The sequence below is a fragment of the Crassostrea angulata genome, chromosome 4 (genome assembly GCF_025612915.1).
Source record: "Crassostrea angulata isolate pt1a10 chromosome 4, ASM2561291v2, whole genome shotgun sequence".
NCBI classification, from domain to species: domain Eukaryota; kingdom Metazoa; phylum Mollusca; class Bivalvia; order Ostreida; family Ostreidae; genus Magallana; species Magallana angulata.
The window spans coordinates 31,282,988-31,303,995 of NC_069114.1; the positions used below are offsets into that span (position 1 = coordinate 31,282,988).

The window sequence follows — 21,008 nt, forward strand, 5'->3', positions numbered from 1 at the left end:
ATCAAAAACCAAAGATTTGCACCTCGTTTATTGAGTTCAGTGTTCTAAAAATGTAATAACCAATTGCGCTGCAAAATTCAGTTTGTATATATCATGTTAAGACTTGTTATAAAAAAAATTGCTATTCGTCTTTTTAAAAATCTTTATCATATTTTTTCATGCTAAATTAGATAATCTATATTGCTTATTCAAATGTTTAAAAATCCATCCCATACAAAGAATGTTTCAATTTCATTAATGTTAAATGGGTTTGCACTTTTTTTATCTAAAAATTTTTTTTTTAAATTAATGTTGCCAGGGTTGACCGACTAAATAAATACAATTAATGTATAACTGTGAGAAGAGAAAATAAAATTGTGTGTGAGAGATGTGTGTGAGATTGGTACATGAGAAAAAAAGTTTGTAGAATGGTTAGCAGTACAAACAAACATTCTTGGATGTCACATAAAGCTATGATGCAAACATCACACTAAACGCAACGTTTACATTTCAGGTAGGTTTTAATTAAAAGTCTTATGTTCATAAATTCAACCGAAATATCAATCTTTGCGATTTTTTTTTTATTTTCGTGATGATAACATAGAATATATAATACACAAAGATAAAATATATCATTTTTTACTAAATCTAGAAGAAATGGACTTATATAAATTTAAAAGTTGATTTTCGTTCCTAAGAAATAATCACTGAAGTATAATAAAGAGAAAAAGGAGTGAGAAAATCTGCCATTTATGACTTCCAGTGACAAGAGAACCCCCAGATAGGACAGGTCTTGTTTTGACTTCCTCGATCCATTCATTTACTAACATTTCTAAAACGGACATGGGTACAGCACCGTTAGTAAGAATCAGTGAGTGAAAATCGCGGATGTCGAAACCTGTACCTACAAGGAAAAGGAATACAGAATATAGTTTTTTTTATCATGATGCTTAAATCAATTCAAAATTATGTTATAGAGACCGCCGACAAGATATATTAAGGTCAGACTACACGTTCCTCAATTTCATAAAACTTTTTCCATGAATTTGTTGTTGATTTATTACTAATTTGACAAGCTTACTTGCAAAAAATTAGGGTACCTTATCAGGCACTTCTGCAAGATTCTAGAGTATGCAAATTCCTTTATAATCTTATTGAAAATACAATTAAATTGCTGATAAATTTTTTAAGCATGAATACATTTATGTATTTAAGATTTTAATTTTGAAAATGATTAAATATAATAACTATTTTATTTGGTATAATAAAAGGCCGTTGAAAATTTAAAATTAATCTTCATTTTGCGAGGAACGTGTCGTCTGACCTTAAAATGTACAGCATTTTATATCTGAATAGTAAATACGAAATAAACCACCTCTGGTAGTTTAAAAATAAAGCTACCTAATTCTGTTTCTGCCTTTTTCCGAAGTTCCTTCATCTTAATTTCTCCAATTTTATACGCGCAAGCTTGACCTGGCCACGTGATATACCTGTTAACCTCTATTTCGGTAGCTTCAAAGGAGTACGCGGTGTAATTTAACATGTAATCAATTGCTCTCTGCTTATCCCAACTGAAAAGAGAAGTCCAATATTTAATTTATTTCATATAGAAAGCTTCTAAATCTCCAATCTTAGAAACAAATCACACTTACTTGTAGTAATGTAATCCCGTGTCAACCACAAGTCTACAGGCCCGAAGTATCTCAGCGCTATAGCGACCCATTCTAAAGAAAGACTTTTTAAATAAGTGGGAAATTTTGACCTATCAAGTGTTTAAAAATATAACAAATTATTTCAATGTTCCTAGTCTATAAATGTTATAACAAACTCACAACTCATAATCATCCTGGTATAGTCCCATTTCTACTCCAAGATACTCAGAATATAGTGCCCATCCCTTTTTAAAAAAAGCAGCATTTGATGATATATCCAGTATTTTAAGGAGGTTAGTGGTCAACAAATGCACAAACTACCTTACGTATAGATCATTTAATGCATTATTTTAAATCTAAAAGCTAATAATTTGTTTTAAAAAATCTCCATATAATTTAACTATGAAATATGATTACTTTTCTATATCTTTACACACTGTTCTTCTTATGGAGATTCGAAATATCTGAAAATAGCCATGGCCATCGATTGCTCGTAATATGAATATCAATACAAAGTATATGAGGCATGTCGCCTTTTCCTATTAGTTTGCATACTCTTGTGTTTGAACAGGGGGTTATCTTTTGATATCTACCTCAGAGTAAGCAGAGTACCACGGAAACCACACAGGAACGTCATAAAAGGACAAAGGTGTGTGTCGTCGGTAGTCTGGAAGATCTGCCAGCATAGCGTAACTGTGCTGTAGTAAAACATTCCGTGTATATTGTTCTTAAGAACAACTTCGTCACAGAATACATGGTTAAATCAACTCCCAAAATTGGTAAAATGCTGATATATTTGTGCCTTAGAATTTGATGGAGATCTCATTATGGGTTTGAATATTATGAAATCCTTTTTCAACCACTTTTATTTTTAAAGGGCTAAATCATGCCAACAAACGCTCTACTGTTAGGACGAAAAGGAATATTTAACGGTTTTAATCAGAAATTTTAAGTAAATTAAAACTGGTTACCTGTAAATGATGACCTGGATTTGCCTCGTGCAGACTCAGTGCCATAAAGTCAAAAAAGGGACTATAAATGAAGTTACATGAAAATGTAATGATATACTAATGAATCGCCAATACATCAAAAATATTTATCAATAGTCACTGTAAATAACTTGAAAACTTACTTTTCTAATGGTCGGAAAAGATTGACGGAGAAAACACCTGGATATTCCTCTGTTGCAGAAGAGTAGCCTCCTCCTGGTCCATCGTAACTCATCTTCCTTATTCTTAAAAATGGCAATAAAACTATTTTAAAAGTTTGCAAATAATACTTAGATTATACATTTTGTTCGGGAAGTATTTAAACTGCTAATAAATTTTAAGGTAGGGTGATATCATTTCTTTTTCTTTTTTTGATAAAAATGATAATTCAAGTGTTCATGTAAAACTTACTCTAAAGGTACATCTGGTATGTCCTTAAAAAACTCCGGTAACTTTGGGTTGATTCTTTCGAACACGATTTTTTTGTACTCATCAATAATTTTGTCCTGCGAAACAATCGTACAATATTGAATAAAAAGGTTATGATAACATCGATGTGTTCTGGTGTGTCATTTTATGTAACATGTATTTAAAAGTTTTCTAATGCCAGATAAGTAATTAGCAAAGTCAATTTGCGCTGCTAATTATCCGAAATTAGTCAATATAATTGTCCTGGTTTGTCTAAGCTTTTGAGTTAATATCATGAGTACTGTACCTCACTTTTATCAAATATATTTTAGAAGTTAAATACAGTTAGAAATTTATTCAAGTCAGTCAGTCAATCTTGGCCACTACCTCATGTTGCTTATGTCTTCACATACCCAAATACTATTACAATATTAGTATGTGAATGGCTATCTGTTATAACTTTTAAATTTTTGAATTAATTATCAAACTTTCATTATATACTTACAGAATCGTTAGAATAAAAGTTGGAGTTGTTCACGAGGCTGTTAAAAAATTCTTTAACCGTTCCGTTATGATTTAGCCTTCTCATAGTCTGAAAAAAATAAATAATCTTAAATTCATTAGCATTTCATGTCTTGAAACATACATATTCCTTTTTAGAAAATGGAAAGAAAATTAAACCATTTTCATTTCTTGGTGAATCCTTCCAACTTCTTGCTCTCCAACTCTATAAACTTCTTCAGGGCTCATATCAAAAGACAGGTGCCACTTTAAGCAAGCTCGATAGTACTCTGATCCATTTTGAAAACTGTTGACACCATAATGTGTCCTCGTGTTGGGAAAGTATTCCTGTCAATGCAGAGGCAAACAGTATTTACCATAGACATACTAGAGAACATGAAATAGAACACTCTTAGGTTTGGTTATTTCATCTTACATTGATGATGAAATCTTTAACACTTCTGTATGCTTCAATTGTCATGTTTACAGCTTGAAGTCCCCTTTCTCTTATTCCTGATCTGTTAGAAATAAAAAATCAAAAGTCACAAAAAACCTTGAAATGAGATATGGATGTAGAGATAACGTAGCGCGGGTAGGGAAGGTGAAACAATTTGGTTACTTAGTAAATGTATAAAATGTTTAAACTAATAATATATTCAGGACAACCCAGAACACATATCTAAAAGTTTTAGATTAATTCCCGATAACATATATATCTTTGCAATTCAAAATACCTGCAGCCTTTTAAATTTTACCAGTGTATTTAAACCTCACCCAATATAAGTTTTTTAAAACAACGTAGATCCTAAAAAATCCCTTACATATTCTGTTGATTAATGTCGCTTTTTTCACAAAACAACAGAATTATTTGGGTTTTGTTGCATTCTATACTCTGTCCTAAGACATTTATGCAGCACATTTTCATCTTAAATTATTAAAGTTTCAGTTTAAAACTATGTTTATTCAATATTATTAAAAAACCCACATCAAAATATCTCCCTTGAAACTCATCCTCTAATTTGCCAGTTACAATACACGGTTAAAATTTCAAAGTCTACAGGGATGTAGCGTAGCGAGTGAAATGAAAGTACCCGAAATACAATATTGAAAAATTGTGCAAGGTGGTCCGAGAAACCTCCGAATATTAAAAGATGTGAACATTTTATCCATATAAATATGCGTAAGAAATTTTTTTAAAATTTCTTTTCGTTTGTGTGAATCTCCAGGTGAAAAAAGATAAGTTGTCAATTAAGTAATCTTTGTTTGTCCCCCCTTCTATTGATTCATTTATACCCCTTTGATAGGTATCGGTACTTTTGTTTGAAATCGTGAAAATTTGATAGAAACGTAATTAAGAACTGACTATAATATTTTTATGTTTTATTTATACAAGAATATTAAATATTTAGCAAAATGTTACGGTATTAAAAACTTATAAATGGAATTAAAAATAAGTTATTCCGTATATTTGAGTTCTCTTACTTTTCAGATTCTGGTATATTAGCAGCATTTGACAAGGAGTTGTTGAATGGAGAGTAAAAACGAGATTGCAGTGGATCCACTATAAGCTGATCTATCATAGCCGGAACGCTAGCCTGCAAAAAGTTATTTGACAATATAAAGCAAAAGACTATAAATATTATGCGGTATTGTATACCTAATAATTCTTATTTTTACATGTACATTGTATATCAGGGACGAATAAGGGTATCAGGTATAATGCTGCTTTAGATAACTTTAGAGCTTGGAAACTCTTAGTACTTACTTTCTGTGTCTAAAATTTCTATTAAATATTTTGCTCAAAATAGGCACTTGTGATAGTTACTTACTATTGAAACATTATGATATGTTCTGTTCAATCTGATAGCCTCTCGGAAACTTTCTTTTACTTCTTCCAGCTATAAAAAAGAAATCCTTAATAAAGAATATGGGTTCGTATTCTTCTGCTAACTATTGGACAATGTTCAGGATTGTTCATGATTGATTTAAGGGGTGCAAATCTAAAACAGCCGAATGGTACTCAACCTGATGCGGGATGGCATTAAGTCTAGCAATATAGTTTTCAAAATCCCCTCTGGAGTTGGTCGACGCTTTAACAGCACTTGTATATAACTGTGCTCCTTCTAGAAAGTTCATTGGATTAAGTGCCCCGTACCTATATCATTATCGGAAATAAAATATTTTTGTTTAAATTTAACATAGAAACAAGGTAGTATTCGTCGGTTCACAATAACACGGGAAATGGTATTTCGTATTATTTTTTTAACTTGCAATGTACTGTCTTTGTAATTTCATTTTAATTTTACATACCAAGCCCATTTGGATCCATTGATGTACGTCTCAAATGTGTCTTTCAGAATGAGAAAATTGATTCTCTCTGAAGATGTAATGTTGGAACTTATGGCGTTTAATCGTTTCAGAAATTCTTGCGTTTTGTTCTGAAAATATAACAATTACAACTTTAAGAAAAGACTATCACTTCACAAATGTATCCTGGTATTTAACTCTGATTGCAAAAGCTTTGTTTTACCCTTAAACACCTTTAACATTAGTATTTAATATTAGCATTTAATACCAAAGATAAGAGTTCTACCTAAGCATAACAGGAAGCTCATTCATTTTATCTTTAATACCTTTAACGTACATGTATATATTCCCACAAAATTGCAATAAACTTGAATTGTTACTTCCAACCCTAAGTAATCAAATTATCAATGCTACCTTAATAGTAAGACCCAGAATAAATCCAATAGGAAAAGGTTAATTTCTCTGAATTTTTGGTCATATTTATAAGGTAAAATTGATCAAGTTAAGCATATTCATTAGGCGTCTAGAATTCATAATAAATAAATAACTATCCATGGGTTGACGCGCATGTCAGATTTAATCATTCGGCACAGTGTTACATCCGTTACAGAGAGTTCAGTACTTTCAGGACTTTGATTTAATTTTACTTTGAATATTATTCTCTTTTTTTAAGATATGATATTATACGAATACATGTATATTACAGCTGTGCAAAACCAGGCATACTCACCCTTCTGACTTCAAACATCGATATGTTATAGGAATATACACGGTCATTGAAGGCATATCTCCCTAAGTAGGTCCCATATTCTGGTTCATTTTCCATTCGCCACGAGAAGTATTCCTTCTGTATAGTCTGAATTGTTTCTGCCTCCACTGATATTATAAAAACAAAACCGTGATGATATAATGAGACAAAACGTATAGTTTTAATAATCTTTTATCATTGGGAACAAAACAGGTCGACTATAAGTATGCATGGACTTCTTAAATATTTGGAACATTAAAAGGTGTTTTCTCAGAACATAAACAAAGGTTCTCAAACATTTAGTTCACTGTTGACGAATTAAACAAGAAACTTTTTTTTTTATTTCATGGTTTATAGGCTCATATTTTGAACATTGCATAAAACAACCATACACATAAACAAGCAAAGTAAACATTTATACTTATATCGTTCTCTTTTTTAATCCCATAGAGTGAATGAGAAGGCGTAAAGTAACGTTTAATTTTCATTTTTATTAATATTTATTTATTGGAACATTTCTCTACCCAGCTTTTCCAAGAGGAACCGTTTATAAGAAAAAGTGTAAATGAATATAGGAATAAATATATGAATATCAGCATAAAATTAAAAATAGAAATTAAATATCTTATGGTTTTTACTTATCTATACGTAAATATATTTGGTTTCTTATCATATGACTTCTACGTTAATACAACAGTGGAAGAATTTGTTTAAGTGTTTTATTGCAGAGCCATGCAATGTACAAGTATGTCAGTTTTATAATGGCTGTAAACATTAACAGGGATTTAAATAAACCAGCAATGTCCGTGTAGTTATAGACAACCTTGACTCAAGAAAAGATTAATTCTAGTTTTTCACATGTTTACTTTTACATTTATAATGCATTGAGGTCTTAATATAGCAAAAAGTTGCAAACACATCAATAAAGGTGGCTCACTGCACCTTAAATAGTCTCCTAAACCAGCACAAACTTACTTGATTATGATAAATATCGTGATGGATAAGAAGTATATAAGTCGAATAGGCAAAACTTTTGCAATTTGGGATTTAAAAAAATATATTTTCAATTATTTACTTAAATAAATGTAAACAAAAACCCGAGGCACATTTGAACTCATAATATGCGGTTCACAAAGCCGATATCTTAACCACTGAGCTTAATGTACGACGATATTTAACCAATTAAATTGATAGAAACAATTCAAAAACATTTTAAATCACCATCTTGTAACGTAGCGTCGTAAAATGTATAGGTCAAGGTGTAGTGAGGTACCTAAAGTTTTTAAAACAGAGATCGATCTTACCATTTTTAAATAAGAGTAGACCCAGTACACAACACAACAAGCACCATATTTTCGGAAAATGTGACTTTAAAAAGTAAAAGATATAATCATGTAAATATTTGATATGCAGTTATCTTACTCAATATCAATTATGCATGTTTTGATTTTTTTTTAAAGTAGGTCAGAATAAATCATTTCCTTTCATTGCATTTAACTTTTTATATATAGAATAAATACTGCCTCCATAGAGCGCTGTTTAATATCTGAACAAATTCTGATTGGATTTTCTGTTTGTTTGCTAATACTTTAATTCATCAAATAGAAATTATCAAATTTATATACAAACGCATTAATAATTGTAATAATAAAAAAATGAGCTTATTTTCTTGAAATACTCTTACCTCGATCGTTGACGACATTTTGTCCGCTTCTGTACAGTGTGCACAATTTAGGACAACGGGGACAATTTTATTGTATATATAGTATCATAAATTCAAGTCATAAAATTGATTGAGGTAATTAAGAGTCTTATTTATCTGCCAAGATTAATAGCAGCTGTAAAAATCAGGTTAACCTGGGTAGGTGAAATGTTAACTCTCAAAAAAAGATTAAAAATGAGACCATTTTTTAAAATGAGAGACAATGAGTGTTAATGTATCCTTCCATAGCTGACAACAAATGAAAAAATTAATTATCACTCGATCATAATGTATTGTTTCTATATTTTTGTTAAAATAAGACAAATCCTATAATGAGAAGGGTCCCGTCATCCCACTGGGTAGATTTTAAACTATATTTCAATGAAATGATAGATAGATATTTTTGCAGTCAATGCAGGTGAAAAATGCATTGGCCATAGGTTATCACTTCTCATGTGAACGCGCATAATATACATGTACTAAATAAATGTAGCTAAATTGTTGATGATCATAAGTGCGTGTACCTTGAGATGTGACACTTTCTAATTCAGGAACTTGAAACATGGGTCTGTTCTGTCGGTTATTTATATTTTTATCACATACATATCTTTATTATCAACCGTAACTTTGTATATTTTGTTCAATCCCAAAAGCATGTGTCCCTACATGATGTGATATACTAGCACCTACAGATTTATAAGAATGGTGAAGAGATTACTAGTAATCATGGCATTGTTTTAGATTATATTTACCTCTTTATGAAGAAGAGCTCTATATGATGATATAGGAACATGCTAAAATTTAAAGGTAAAATATTTGGATTTTTTTACGTGTTAATTTATGGTAAAAAATAACATGTATCATAGTTTAAGGCATATCTCATTGCTAATTTGTTGACCACAACGCAGCCTCCTTAAATTAAGTTATCACTTTAATAGTGGACAGTACTGTAAACTAACTTTTATTAGCGTGCGAGAAATTTTTGCGAGGTTCACGAAGACCTCATTGTCGCGAATATTTCTCGCCGCAGACCAGTATTTATCATATAGCTGTAATAAAAGAAACAGGTGTTGATGAGGTTAAGTCGCGAAAATTAGTCGCGGCGAACCAGTTCATCTCGGATATATCGCGAAATAAAGTCGTAGCGAATAATAATTGGTTTACAGTATATATGTCTTTATAAATTAAATACACACTCTGGCATATGTATATAGTAGATGTTGACGTTTTGTGAATGCTGTGGCATTCTTAAAATTGGTTATGAATTACTTAACATTGACAACGACCGTCCAAACAATAAGAATGAACTTCATATTTACATTTGCTTTTTATAATTTATTAGAGGAATCCTTTTTTTTTTAAATCATTGTTCGAGGGGTTTTTGTGATCGGCTTCGGCCGATCACTATTGTGTCCAGATGAGGCATCCGGCAAATGCTTCCATGTGCGCACACATTCCAGTTGCATAAGTAGTTCTTATAAAAACTTGAAGTCTGGTTTAGTATTTATGTAACATTTTACTCAGTTTTATTTCAATTCATTTACCTTAAGATATGCAAACATACATAAAATACAGTTCGACCTGTTAATTCAAGAATGCACATTTTGTCTCATGCGTAAGAATTTCGATCGAAAGTTTCATTCAGTAATGCAGTTGACCTCGATGAACTGGCGTCAATCATAAGAAGATGCTCCATGAACTGACCTCGATCTATTGATGTTGCATAATAGTAGCTAGGAAGACTGCTTGATTTATAAACAAGGTTATGTTATAATGCGCCCTCAATAGCAAGTTATGATGGCATTCAATGTTTTTCAGTCGCATTAAATTATTTTGATACAACTCTTTCTTTGTATACGTGTTAATGCTCTTTTAGAGCCCTGCTCAGTATTCTGAAGAAGACGATACATTAACATCTAATAATTACGTTAAAAATATAAAACTAGACAAGGAGTTTACGAACGGCTTTCCCAAAATTTATTTCAAAATTAAATTTGTTGACAGTTTATAATGATGAAATTATGGTGTACAAATTCAAAATATTCTATATGTTTTAAAAATGCAGTACTTTTTAAATTATTTAATTTTTTTTTACATCAAACTGATCATGTTGAATGCTTCTTGCTATCAATATATCATTATTGCCGATCATTCCTTTAAAAGGAATACTTGTTTCCTTTTACCTTTTTAAAAAATAAAGATTACTTACTATAGTCTGTCCTGCTTTTCGCTTGATATCTCAATAATCATAAATGCCTTTGTGCCCAAACTATGTTCATCCACTGATATGGAAATTGTCCAGATTATCAACGGGGATTTTACATTGCATAAGCCATAAAATAGCCCGGATGATAATGGTGAAAATTGTACGAGATATTCCGAGTGATTTCTTAATGGTGAAAAGATGTAAACATTTCCTATTATAAATCTCCGTAAGAAATTTGTTTTCCTCTGAACTTTAATGAGTGAAAAATGATAATGTGTCAATGAAGATATGTTGGACATTTTACCTTTTATCAATATCAAAAGTATTTCTTTATGTGTATGTGTATTTTGATTAAAAATCATCAAAAAATGATAGAAGCAATAACTTGGGACAAACTATGGTAAATTTATTTCTTAATTTAACGTTTAACAGAAAGAGTTGTAATTTCATTTATAATAAATTGGGTTCCATTTTTGGGAATTGATTTCAATCAACTATCCTACGCAGTTACTGAAGTAAATCGGAAGTGAAACATTGTTTGGACCACACTTTTTTTTAATTTTTAAAATAATCGATAAATTCGATGTTATGTATTCTGATGCTTTCTTTTTCAAGGAAATTTATTTATAAATACCATGAAAATAGTAAAATTATAAATTGTACGACAAATTTAAATATTTTTTGTAGTCGTATGTTTTCTTACGCAAGAGTTCAATATCCTCTGGTTGAATGAGACTAGAGCTCAATATTGCTCGGATCCGCACAATTTCTCAGAAATGTTTTTATTACTGATACATAGTTTGATGGAAATATATCTATCTCTAAATATTACACATCATGATTCATACAGTATGGGATTTTTTCGAAGTTCTTGTCGGAAAAGCCCCAGAATTTATGTTAGGAAAAATGTGCTTAACTTAGATACATATAAAAACTAGTTACCAAGCAAAATAACATATCGTTGATTTTCAAATAAATAATAATTGATAAAATTAAATCCATTTTAGTTATTTATGTTGCCATTGACTAAAAAAAAAAAACATAAAATGTATGTCTGACATCTATATTACCGTAAACCATATCCAGTATAAATATCCAAACTGAAAAATATAGGTAATTAATTGTTGCTTCTCCCCATACAAAATCATTGAAGTATGATAAAGAGAAAAAGAAGTGAGAAAATCTGCCATTTGTAACTGCCAGTTACAAGAGAACCCCCAGATACGATTGGTCCTGCCTTGACTTCCTCGATCCATTCGTTGACCAACATTTCTAACAGGGACATAGGTACAGCGCCGTTAGTAAGAATCAATGAGTGAAAATCACGAATGTCGAATCGCGTTCCTACAAAAAAAGTAAAATAGAATGTACTTGTTTTTTATTTCTCCCATGATGCTTAACTCAATTGAAATCATGTCATATAGACCACAAAAAAGAAAATATAACATGAACAGAACTGTAAAGGTTTATTAAGTTTTAAAAAAAAAAAAGATCTAAATAGTGAATATGAAATAATGTGCCCCTAGAAAAAATGTATAATTACCTAATTCTGTTTCTGCCTTTCTCCGAAGGTCTTTTATCTTGATTTCTCCAATTTTGTATGCACAAGCTTGACCTGGCCACGTGATATACCTGTTAACTTCTATTTCCATAGCCTCAAAGGAGTATGCAGTGTAATTTAACATGTAATCAATTGCTCTCTGCTTATCCCAACTGAAAAAAGATAAGTCCAACATGTAATTTCAAATTATATAGGAAATTTTTAATTCTTCGATCTTTAAAACAAATCACACTTACTTGTAGTAATGTAACCCTGTGTCCACCACAAGTCTACAGGCTCGAAGTATCTCAGCGCTATAGCGACCCATTCTAAAAAAAAAGGGAGTGTCATTGAAATGTAAATTTTCAACAAATCGTGAGTTTAAAATACAACAATGTGTTTAAAATATTTCTGTTATGTAACAAGCAACTCACAACTCATAATCGTCCTTGTATAATCCCATTTCTACTCCAAGATACTCAGAATATAGTGCCCATCCCTTTAAAAAAATTGATGACATATTTATAGTATCATATGGAGATAATGAATTTGATTGTAAACAAATTCACCATTAGATCAATCTTAGATTCGAAAGTAAAAAAAATCCATACAAAAAAGCATAAGAATTTGAACACTTTATGATATCTTTATATAATGATGTTCTTTTAAAGGAGATTAGAGTAGTCTAAAATTACCACGCAAATTTTATCCTTCCATAACTATCATATTTTATATCTTATCGATTGAATGTTTGACTGTGATTTTAAGAAGTTTATTCATTAAAAAAAGAGTCCTCTTTTAAATTATTTTTATAAAATTGAATCTTTACAAAATATCACATATTGAAGTTAACATTGAGGTATTTAAGAAAAATACATTTTGAAATGTATCTTTTAATTACAATTAAGTTTCTCACAAATATCTTGGCAATAAGTTGCAAATCTTTCCCTTCCTTTACAAATGCCAAAAAAAATTTCATAATTCCTCATATTATGACAAAATTATTTTCCCTAATTTTGATAAATGGCAGACAACTCTTAAAAAACATTTTAAGTACAAAAACTTCAATTAATTGTCTACATACATATTCCAGAGTTTGATATATGTCAGCATCATAATAATTCTAATATTCGTATTAAATGTATTTCAGATGAATCAAAATTGTTATGTAACAATTGTTAATTTCACCTCGATTCTTGATAAACTACCTTGAGAAAGATAAATGAGACATAATGCTATTTTCCAATTTGTTTGCATACTCTTGTCTTTGAACTAGGGGTTGTCTATAAATAACTTACCTCAGAATAAGCAGAGTAAAACGGAAACCATACAGGGATATCATAAAATGAGAAAGGTGTGTGCCGTCTGTAGTCTGGGAGATCTGCCATCATAGCGTAACTGTGCTGTAGCAAAAAAGCAACACAAGGTATTTTGTCATAAGAACACCTTCGTCAGGGAAAACATGGCTAATCAATCTATCGCAAAAATAGGTTGCATACTAATATATTTGTGCTTTGAATCATGTCTTGGGCTATTGGATATTATGGTAACCTTTTCATTTTTAAAGCGGTAAAATAGACCAACAAACATTTTAATAAGACTAGGGAAACGGATTTTATGGTTTTGTTAAAACGTTTTTACATAATTCAAAAAAGGTTACCTGTAAATGATGACCTGGATTTGCCTCGTGCAGACTCAGTGCCATAAATTCAAAAAAGGGGCTATCAAAGAAAATTAAAAAATATGATTACTTACGTTATGGTGCACTTGCAAATAAATCGACAATTCATCAGACATATTTATGAATAGCGTCTTTGATGTAAAGCATTTACTTTTCCAAAGGTCGGAATAGATTGATGGAAAAAACTCCCGGATATTCTTCTGTTGCAAAAGAATACCCTCCTCCTGGTCCATCGTAACTCATCTTTCTTATTCTTAAAATAATGCCATTAACATTTTGATGCATAGCAAATAATACATAAATGATATATTTTGATTAAGAAATATTGATACTAATAATAACTTTGAAGTTGACACAAAATAAGTCCTCTAGGTTGTGATGAACTCACTCTAAAGGCACATTAGGTATGTCTTTAAAAAACTGTGGTAACTTTGGGTTGATTCTATCAAATACGATTTTTTTGTACTCAGTGATAATTTTATCCTACAAAACAAAGGTATATAGTCAAATCTTGGGTTATGTGAAAATGCTTAATCATTAATTAACACAAGCACGTGCTTGGTTATATATTATTACATTTAATTTTTAAATGAATTATTACATTTCCAATATACGTAAAGATGTACACGTACCGAATCGTTGGAGTAAAAGTTGGAGTTGTTTACAAGGCTATTAAAAAATTCTTTAACCGTCCCCTTATGATTTAGCCTTTCCATTGTCTGAAAGAAAATGTCATTTTAATTTCATAAACATTTCATGATTTGGCACGTACTTTTAGTCTATACAAAAAAATGTATCTAAAACAAACAAAAACCATTTTCATTTCTTGGTGAATCCTTTCAACTTCTTGCTCTCCAACTCTATGAACTTCTTCGGGGGTCATATCAAAAGACAAGTGCCATTTTAAGCAAGCTTGATAGTATTCCAATCCATTTTGTAAACTGTTAACGCCATACTGAAGCCTTGTTTTAGGGATGTATTCCTGTTAAGACCATAAAACCAATATCAACATTATCATACGGTAGTCCCTGAAACAGTAGGAATATAATAGTTCATTCTTACATTAATGATAAAATCTTTAACACTTCTGTATGCTTCAATTGTCATGTTTACGGCTTGAAGTCCCCTTTCTCTTATCCCAGGTCTGTAAAAAATGATATAGGAAAAGTGACAACCTGCAAAATATATCTGTGATATCTATATCAAAGATACTTAGAAAGTAAAAATACGATGTTGTTGTAGTTATACTGGAGTATTAGTATGTATAATGCATAGTTATGTATACGTGTAGGTACGGTAGTGGATGGTGTGTAGATCTGCGTAGAATTGGGAGTTAAACCCAACTTTAAAACGAAGATTTTTTTCTCCAACTATACTCATGTACATATACATTGTATCAATAACAATTTATGCAATATCTAAGCACTCTAACTTTTCGGTTTCTGGTATATTAGCGGCATTTGCCAAGGAATTGTTGAATGGAGAGTAGAAATTAGACTTCAGAGGATCCACAAGGAGCTGATCGATCATAGCCGGAACGCCAGCCTGCAAAACGTTATGTGACATTATTAAGCAAAGTATGAAAATACTCATACTCAATTATGGTTTTTAAATGTTTTCTATACTTTATGTAAGAATAGTGTGTTTTCGGATATGTTCACAGCTTAAATACTTTAGAACTAACACCTCCTTTCTTTGTCTTTTGCTCAATTAAATATTATGCTTTTGTGATAATAACTTACAATGGAAACATTATGGTATGTTCTGTTCAGTCTGATGGCCTCTCGAAAGCATCCCTTTACTTCTTCCAGCTATAAGTTAAGATTACATTAATAAGAATGTGTTGTTTACTTCTGATAGCCTTCAGAGAATGTTCAGAATCGTCTGATAAAAGGATGGTAAACGGTGGAATTGTACTCAACCTGATGTGGAATAGCATTCAGTCTGGCAATATAGTTTTCAAAATCTCCTCTGGAGTTGGTCGACGCTTTAACAGCACTTGTAAATAGCTGTATTCCTTCTAGAAAGTTCATTGGATTAAGTGCCCCGTACCTAGATCATTATCGGAAATAAAAATATTTTAATGTAAATTCAACATATAGAACACAAGGTTGTATTCATTGATTTACAATAAAATGAAAGTAGGTACTTTTAAGTTTTACATACCAAGCCCATTTGGAGCCATTGATGTACGTCTCAAATGTGTCTTTCAGAATGAGAAAATTGATTCTCTCTGAAGATGTAATGTTGGAACTTATAACGTTTAAACGGTTCAGAAATTCTTGCGTTTTGTTCTGAAATCATAACAATTACAACTTTATGAAATGACTTACACTTGACAATTGTTTCCAGGTATGTAATTACGATTGACACAGCTTATACTTTACCATTAAACACTATATTATTAAAATTTGATATAAGGATATGTTTTACCTTAACGGTAAAAGAGGATCGTTTTATATCTCCAATTCTTTAAATTCACGTATCTATTTCTGCCAAATTGCATAATTTAAAAAATTTCTTTTCATTAGCAAATAATTCATGCGATATATTTGAATGAATTTAACGCAGATGTTGCTGAATGCAAAGCTTTGGCAAATTTTCAATGCAACCTTTTAATTTTAGATTTAAACAATATTTTATTTCAAAATGAAATAGAGTCGGACAGCAGGCATGGCAAATTTCTGTCCTCGCGTTACAAACAAGATCAAGATAACATTTAGTAATTTAATTTAACAAGAGGCCCATGGGCCACATCGCTCACCTGAGAAACAACAGACTTTATTAAATCAGTTGAAGGAGTAATATATAAAAAAATATATGGGCAACGTAGTCTAACATATCCTGTATTTAAAAAAAACTTTTCACTGGATATTCTGTTTATCATTGATCCCTTTCGTCACAGTATAGTCATATCACATATTTAGCATTACAGTTCTCAAGAAGATCTAAATCAAATGGGATATAAACCTACATCAAAATTGTGAAGGCCAAGAATTGTCCAGATGCCAAAGTCTTAACAATTTTAAAGAATCAAAAATATGCCAAAATGCCTGCATATAAGTAAAACCATTATATTATAACATTTGAGTTTTGGTGAATTTAAAATGTTTTCCTTTGTAAAATTGGACCCCAACCCCCACCCCATGTGGCTCCATCCTACTCCTGAAAATATGATTTTGACAAATTTATACCTACACTTTCTAAGGTTGCTTTCACTAATGTTGCAACTTATCTAAGAAAACTTTTCTCAATATATTCCTTTGTTAAGATTTAACCGGTCCCCATTGTGCCCCTACCCTACCCCTTGGGATCATAATTTGACCAAACTTGAATCTACCCTACCTGATGATACTTCACACAAGTTACAGCTTATCTGGCCAGTGGTGTTCGGAGTATTTTCTGTGTATAAGATTTAAAATAAAATTTCTCTTTATATTCCTATGTAAAAATTAGATCCCCCATTGTGGTCCCACCTTAGCCCCGGGGACCATAATTTGAACAAATGTAAATCTACACTATCTGTGGATGCTTCCACACAAGTTTCAGCTTTTCTGTTTTATTGGTTTTTGAGAAGTTAATTTTTAAAGTTAAACTGTATATACTCCTATGTAAAATTAAGACCCCCCCCCCATTATGGCCCCACCTTACCCCCCGAGAACCATGATTTGAATAAACTTGAATCTACATTATCTGAGTTTGCTTCCACACAATTTTAGCTTTTCTGACCAAGTGGTTTTTGAGAAGAAGATTTTTAAAGATTACCTCTATATACTCCTATATTTAAAACTTCGACCCCCCCCCCCATTGTGGCCCCACCTTACCCCCGAGGACCATGATTTAAACTTGAATCTACATTATCCGAGCTTGCTTCCACACAAGTTTCAGCTTTTCTGGCCAAATGATTTTTGAGAAGATGATTTTTCAAAAATATCACCAAATTTTCAATAATCCTAATTATTTCCCCTTTAAATAGGGTGTGTCCCTTTATTTTAATAAACTTGAGTCCCCTTTACCCAATGATGCTTTGAGCCAAGTTTGGTTGAAATTGGCTAAGTGGATCAGGAGAAGAAGTCGAAAATGTAAAAAGTTTACAGACAGACGGACGCCGGACAAAAAGTGATCAGAAAAGCTCACTTGAGCTTTCAGCTCAGGTGAGCTAAAAAGTATGCTGCAAGTAATGAATTGTGTATAAACAAAAGATGCATAGACAACAAGAATTAACAAATGACATGTGGTGATAACGAACAGTGTTTATTATCAAAAGCCCTAAGGAAAAAAGTAAAGATACAAAGAAGAGAAAATAATAAAGAGAAAATAGACAGAGACTTTAAAATTTAATGAAATAAATTAAATAATGCAGCCTTGACAGCAAAACTATGACAGGATGTTAAAAATGCACTAGATAGAAAATATAAAAAAATGAAATTTAAATTATAAGAATTTAGAATCAGAATATAGTAGGGAAAGGTAGATTTACCTGATTTTTTAAAGATAAGATTGATCATGTTAAGCATATCTTTTAGGCGTATAGAACTCATAATAAATGAATAACTATCCATGGGTTGACGCGCATGTCAGATTTAATCATTCGGCACGGTGTTACATCTTAGAGGGAGTTCAGTGCTTTCAGTACTTTGATTTTAATTTTATTCTTAATATTATCGAATATTGATATCTAATCTTTTAAAGATATGTTTCAGTATTTTTGTAAGTACATGTTCATTACAGCCAAGCAGAATCAGACACACTCACCCTTCTGACTTCAAACATCGATATGTTATAGGAATATACACGGTCATTGAAGGCATATCTTCCTATGTAGGTTCCATATTCTGGTTCATTTTCCATTCGCCACGAAAAGTAGTCCTTCTGTATGGTCTGAATTGTTTCTGCCTCAACTGATTTTATAAACCAAACGTGATAATATAACAAATATAAGATAAAAAAACCTAGAATATTAATAAACATTTATCAAATTTAAGGTTGCAAGAACTTCCAAAATATTTGGTACATTAAAAAATGTTTTGTTATCTCTAAATCGAGTGTTTCGAGTCTCTAAATCACACATTTAGTTTACTGTTAACCTAAATGTTTTCTTTCTTCCATGGTTCATACAGGTAATATTTTAAGCATTGCAGAAAACAACCACTCAGATGAAAAAGCTAAGTAGACTTTTATACTTATATCGTTCTCGTTTTAGACGGGGTCACGTGACCCCGTCTATTAGTTTACTGTCAGCCGAATTCTCAAACCGGAAGGCACGCGTAGAACACATGAATTGAGTCTACGCCAAAGAAAATAGTGCAGAAACTTTTCATCATTTCTGTAAATATATATTATTAAAACACGCATTAAATCGTTTCAAGTCCTCTATGTTAAAATCCAAATTCTATGAAGAAAATAAACAAATAGCTTTATTGATCAAAGTATTCTTGACCGGGTTCAATAGTTGTAGTGTTTTGTGGTTACGTCACTGAATGTTTATCGATTTGAAAAGCAGTTGACTGAATTCGGAGTATGGTTTTTAATGAAATTTCAGGAACGGTTTTATCGTAATTCGTGTAGATGGTGCACGAGTTTACACAAAAAAGTAGTAAGGTAAGTGGCGAACGAATTTATTTTTACATATTAATTTTATATGAATCGCTGCAAGAAAATCGTGACAGAGAAGTCGGTCTAAAAAATCAAAATGGCTACCGCGATGAACATTTTTATTGTTATAGTACTTGGAATAATCTTATTGTAAAAAGAAATATTTCTGACGTCAGGTGTCTGTGTTTGTCATCGATATACAAATATTAACTTTGTTCGGTAATTCAGCAGTTTGAGAGTTTTCGGAGTTTTCATAAACCTTGCATAACAAATACCGTCCGACTTGTGGATTTTCCCTTGGATCACAAAATTAAATAAATCTAATGATTTAAATTATCTACCTAAATATAGTTGTTTTGATTTTCCCGGTTAGTTGTAGTTTTTAATTCCCGGCTGGGATTTAGTAAAATTTAGACAAAGTATCAGGCAATTGCGAAAAAACCGAATTCTAAAATATGAGATTGAAACAACTAATTCAAACTCATAATTTTTGGAACATATTCGAGGAAAATGTGGACAATTACAAATTCAAACTTTCAAGACCCCGTCTTTCAGAACTCCCAGTACTTTGATTAATGTTATGAAGTAAACGAAAAAACGAAAGTTATCTTTTAATATTAATTTCTATAGTTATTCAATATTGCAGTAACTACCTAGTTGTCCAGATGGTCAGCTTAATAAAAAGATTATAAATGAATACAGAATTAATATTTAAAGGATAAGAATATCAGCATCAATTTTTTTTAGTCGCAGAAACATCGATTAATTTCTTATAAAGGAAAATACCTTCTATGATCTTACCATTTCCAATTAACAGATGACCAAGTAAACAGCAAAACAAGAATCCCATCTTTGGAATATAAGACTTTTAAAGAAAAAGTAAAAGATCTAAACATAAATTTTTGATTTGCAGTTATCTTCATTATTTACGTGCAATTCAATTATACTACATGTAGTTTCATTTTTTTAAATAGGTCTCCATACTTAATTTCCCTTCATTGCAAATTACACACAAATGAATTAAAAATTATCAATAATAATGGATAAAGAATGTTTCTTTTTCGGAATACTTAAACATCTAACCTTGTGCGATGGCGACATTTTAGCCACTACTGTATGGTGTGCACATAATAGAACAACCGGAACAATTTTGTATTATATAAGGTATCATAAATTCAAGTCAGATGGCGTCATTTTGGCCACTACTGTATGGTGTGCACATAAAAGAACCGGAACAATTTTGTATTACATAAGGTATCATGCATTCAAGTCATAAACTTTAAAAAATTACGGGTCTTATTTTTATGCCTAGATTAATAGCAGCTGTAAAATCGAAACTGTAAAATTGAAAACTTTACCACACTTTTTTTTCATGGCGGTAACATATAATATATGTAAATACTTATAAATAAGAATCATTGAGTGAAAATCTCGAATGTCAAATCGCTTTCAAAGATGAATACAGGAAATATTGTATTTCTATGATGCCTAACTCAATTGAGACCGTACACAAGAAGATTTATCATGTACAATACTTCCAATTTTGAAAAGTAAAGCAAATTTATCACAAATCATACCTGTTATTTTATCTACCTTGCATCTTTTCTGGCAGTTTATATGCATCATTTATTGCGTATGGGTTTATCATCATTTATTAGAATATGATATGAGTGGTGCATTTCAGTGGCCTCAAAGTCTAT

The 21,008-nt window shown here is 31.1% G+C and overlaps 2 protein-coding genes across 3 annotated transcripts; both read right to left on the reverse strand.

Annotated features, from left to right (window-relative positions):
• Positions 1 to 48: 48 nt before the first annotated feature.
• On the reverse strand, positions 49 to 8,419 carry LOC128182048 (uncharacterized). Its single transcript, XM_052850655.1, has 18 exons — positions 8,269 to 8,419; positions 7,889 to 7,952; positions 6,567 to 6,712; positions 5,840 to 5,967; positions 5,555 to 5,684; positions 5,359 to 5,427; positions 5,012 to 5,124; positions 3,966 to 4,047; positions 3,710 to 3,877; positions 3,534 to 3,620; positions 3,032 to 3,126; positions 2,764 to 2,865; positions 2,603 to 2,663; positions 2,225 to 2,329; positions 1,812 to 1,876; positions 1,632 to 1,703; positions 1,381 to 1,550; positions 49 to 883 (listed from the first exon to the last, which is right to left on the reverse strand). The coding sequence occupies exons 1-18, from the start codon at positions 8,284 to 8,286 to the stop codon at positions 684 to 686; spliced, it is 1,875 nt and encodes a 624-aa protein (XP_052706615.1). The 5' UTR covers positions 8,287 to 8,419; the 3' UTR covers positions 49 to 683.
• A 206-nt stretch (positions 8,420 to 8,625) lies between these two features.
• LOC128182049 (uncharacterized) lies at positions 8,626 to 20,239 on the reverse strand. Of its 2 annotated transcripts, XM_052850656.1 has the most exons (17): positions 20,110 to 20,239; positions 18,469 to 18,614; positions 15,880 to 16,007; positions 15,636 to 15,765; positions 15,456 to 15,524; positions 15,146 to 15,258; positions 14,776 to 14,857; positions 14,528 to 14,695; positions 14,346 to 14,432; positions 14,102 to 14,196; positions 13,865 to 13,966; positions 13,693 to 13,753; positions 13,331 to 13,435; positions 12,467 to 12,531; positions 12,290 to 12,361; positions 12,036 to 12,205; positions 8,626 to 11,836 (listed from the first exon to the last, which is right to left on the reverse strand). In XM_052850656.1, the coding sequence occupies exons 1-17, from the start codon at positions 20,156 to 20,158 to the stop codon at positions 11,637 to 11,639; spliced, it is 1,842 nt and encodes a 613-aa protein (XP_052706616.1). In that variant the 5' UTR covers positions 20,159 to 20,239; the 3' UTR covers positions 8,626 to 11,636. The 2 variants fall into 2 exon arrangements, with proteins under 2 accessions (XP_052706616.1, XP_052706617.1); XM_052850657.1 differs by lacking the exon at positions 14,528 to 14,695.
• Between the last annotated feature and the right edge of the window lie 769 nt (positions 20,240 to 21,008).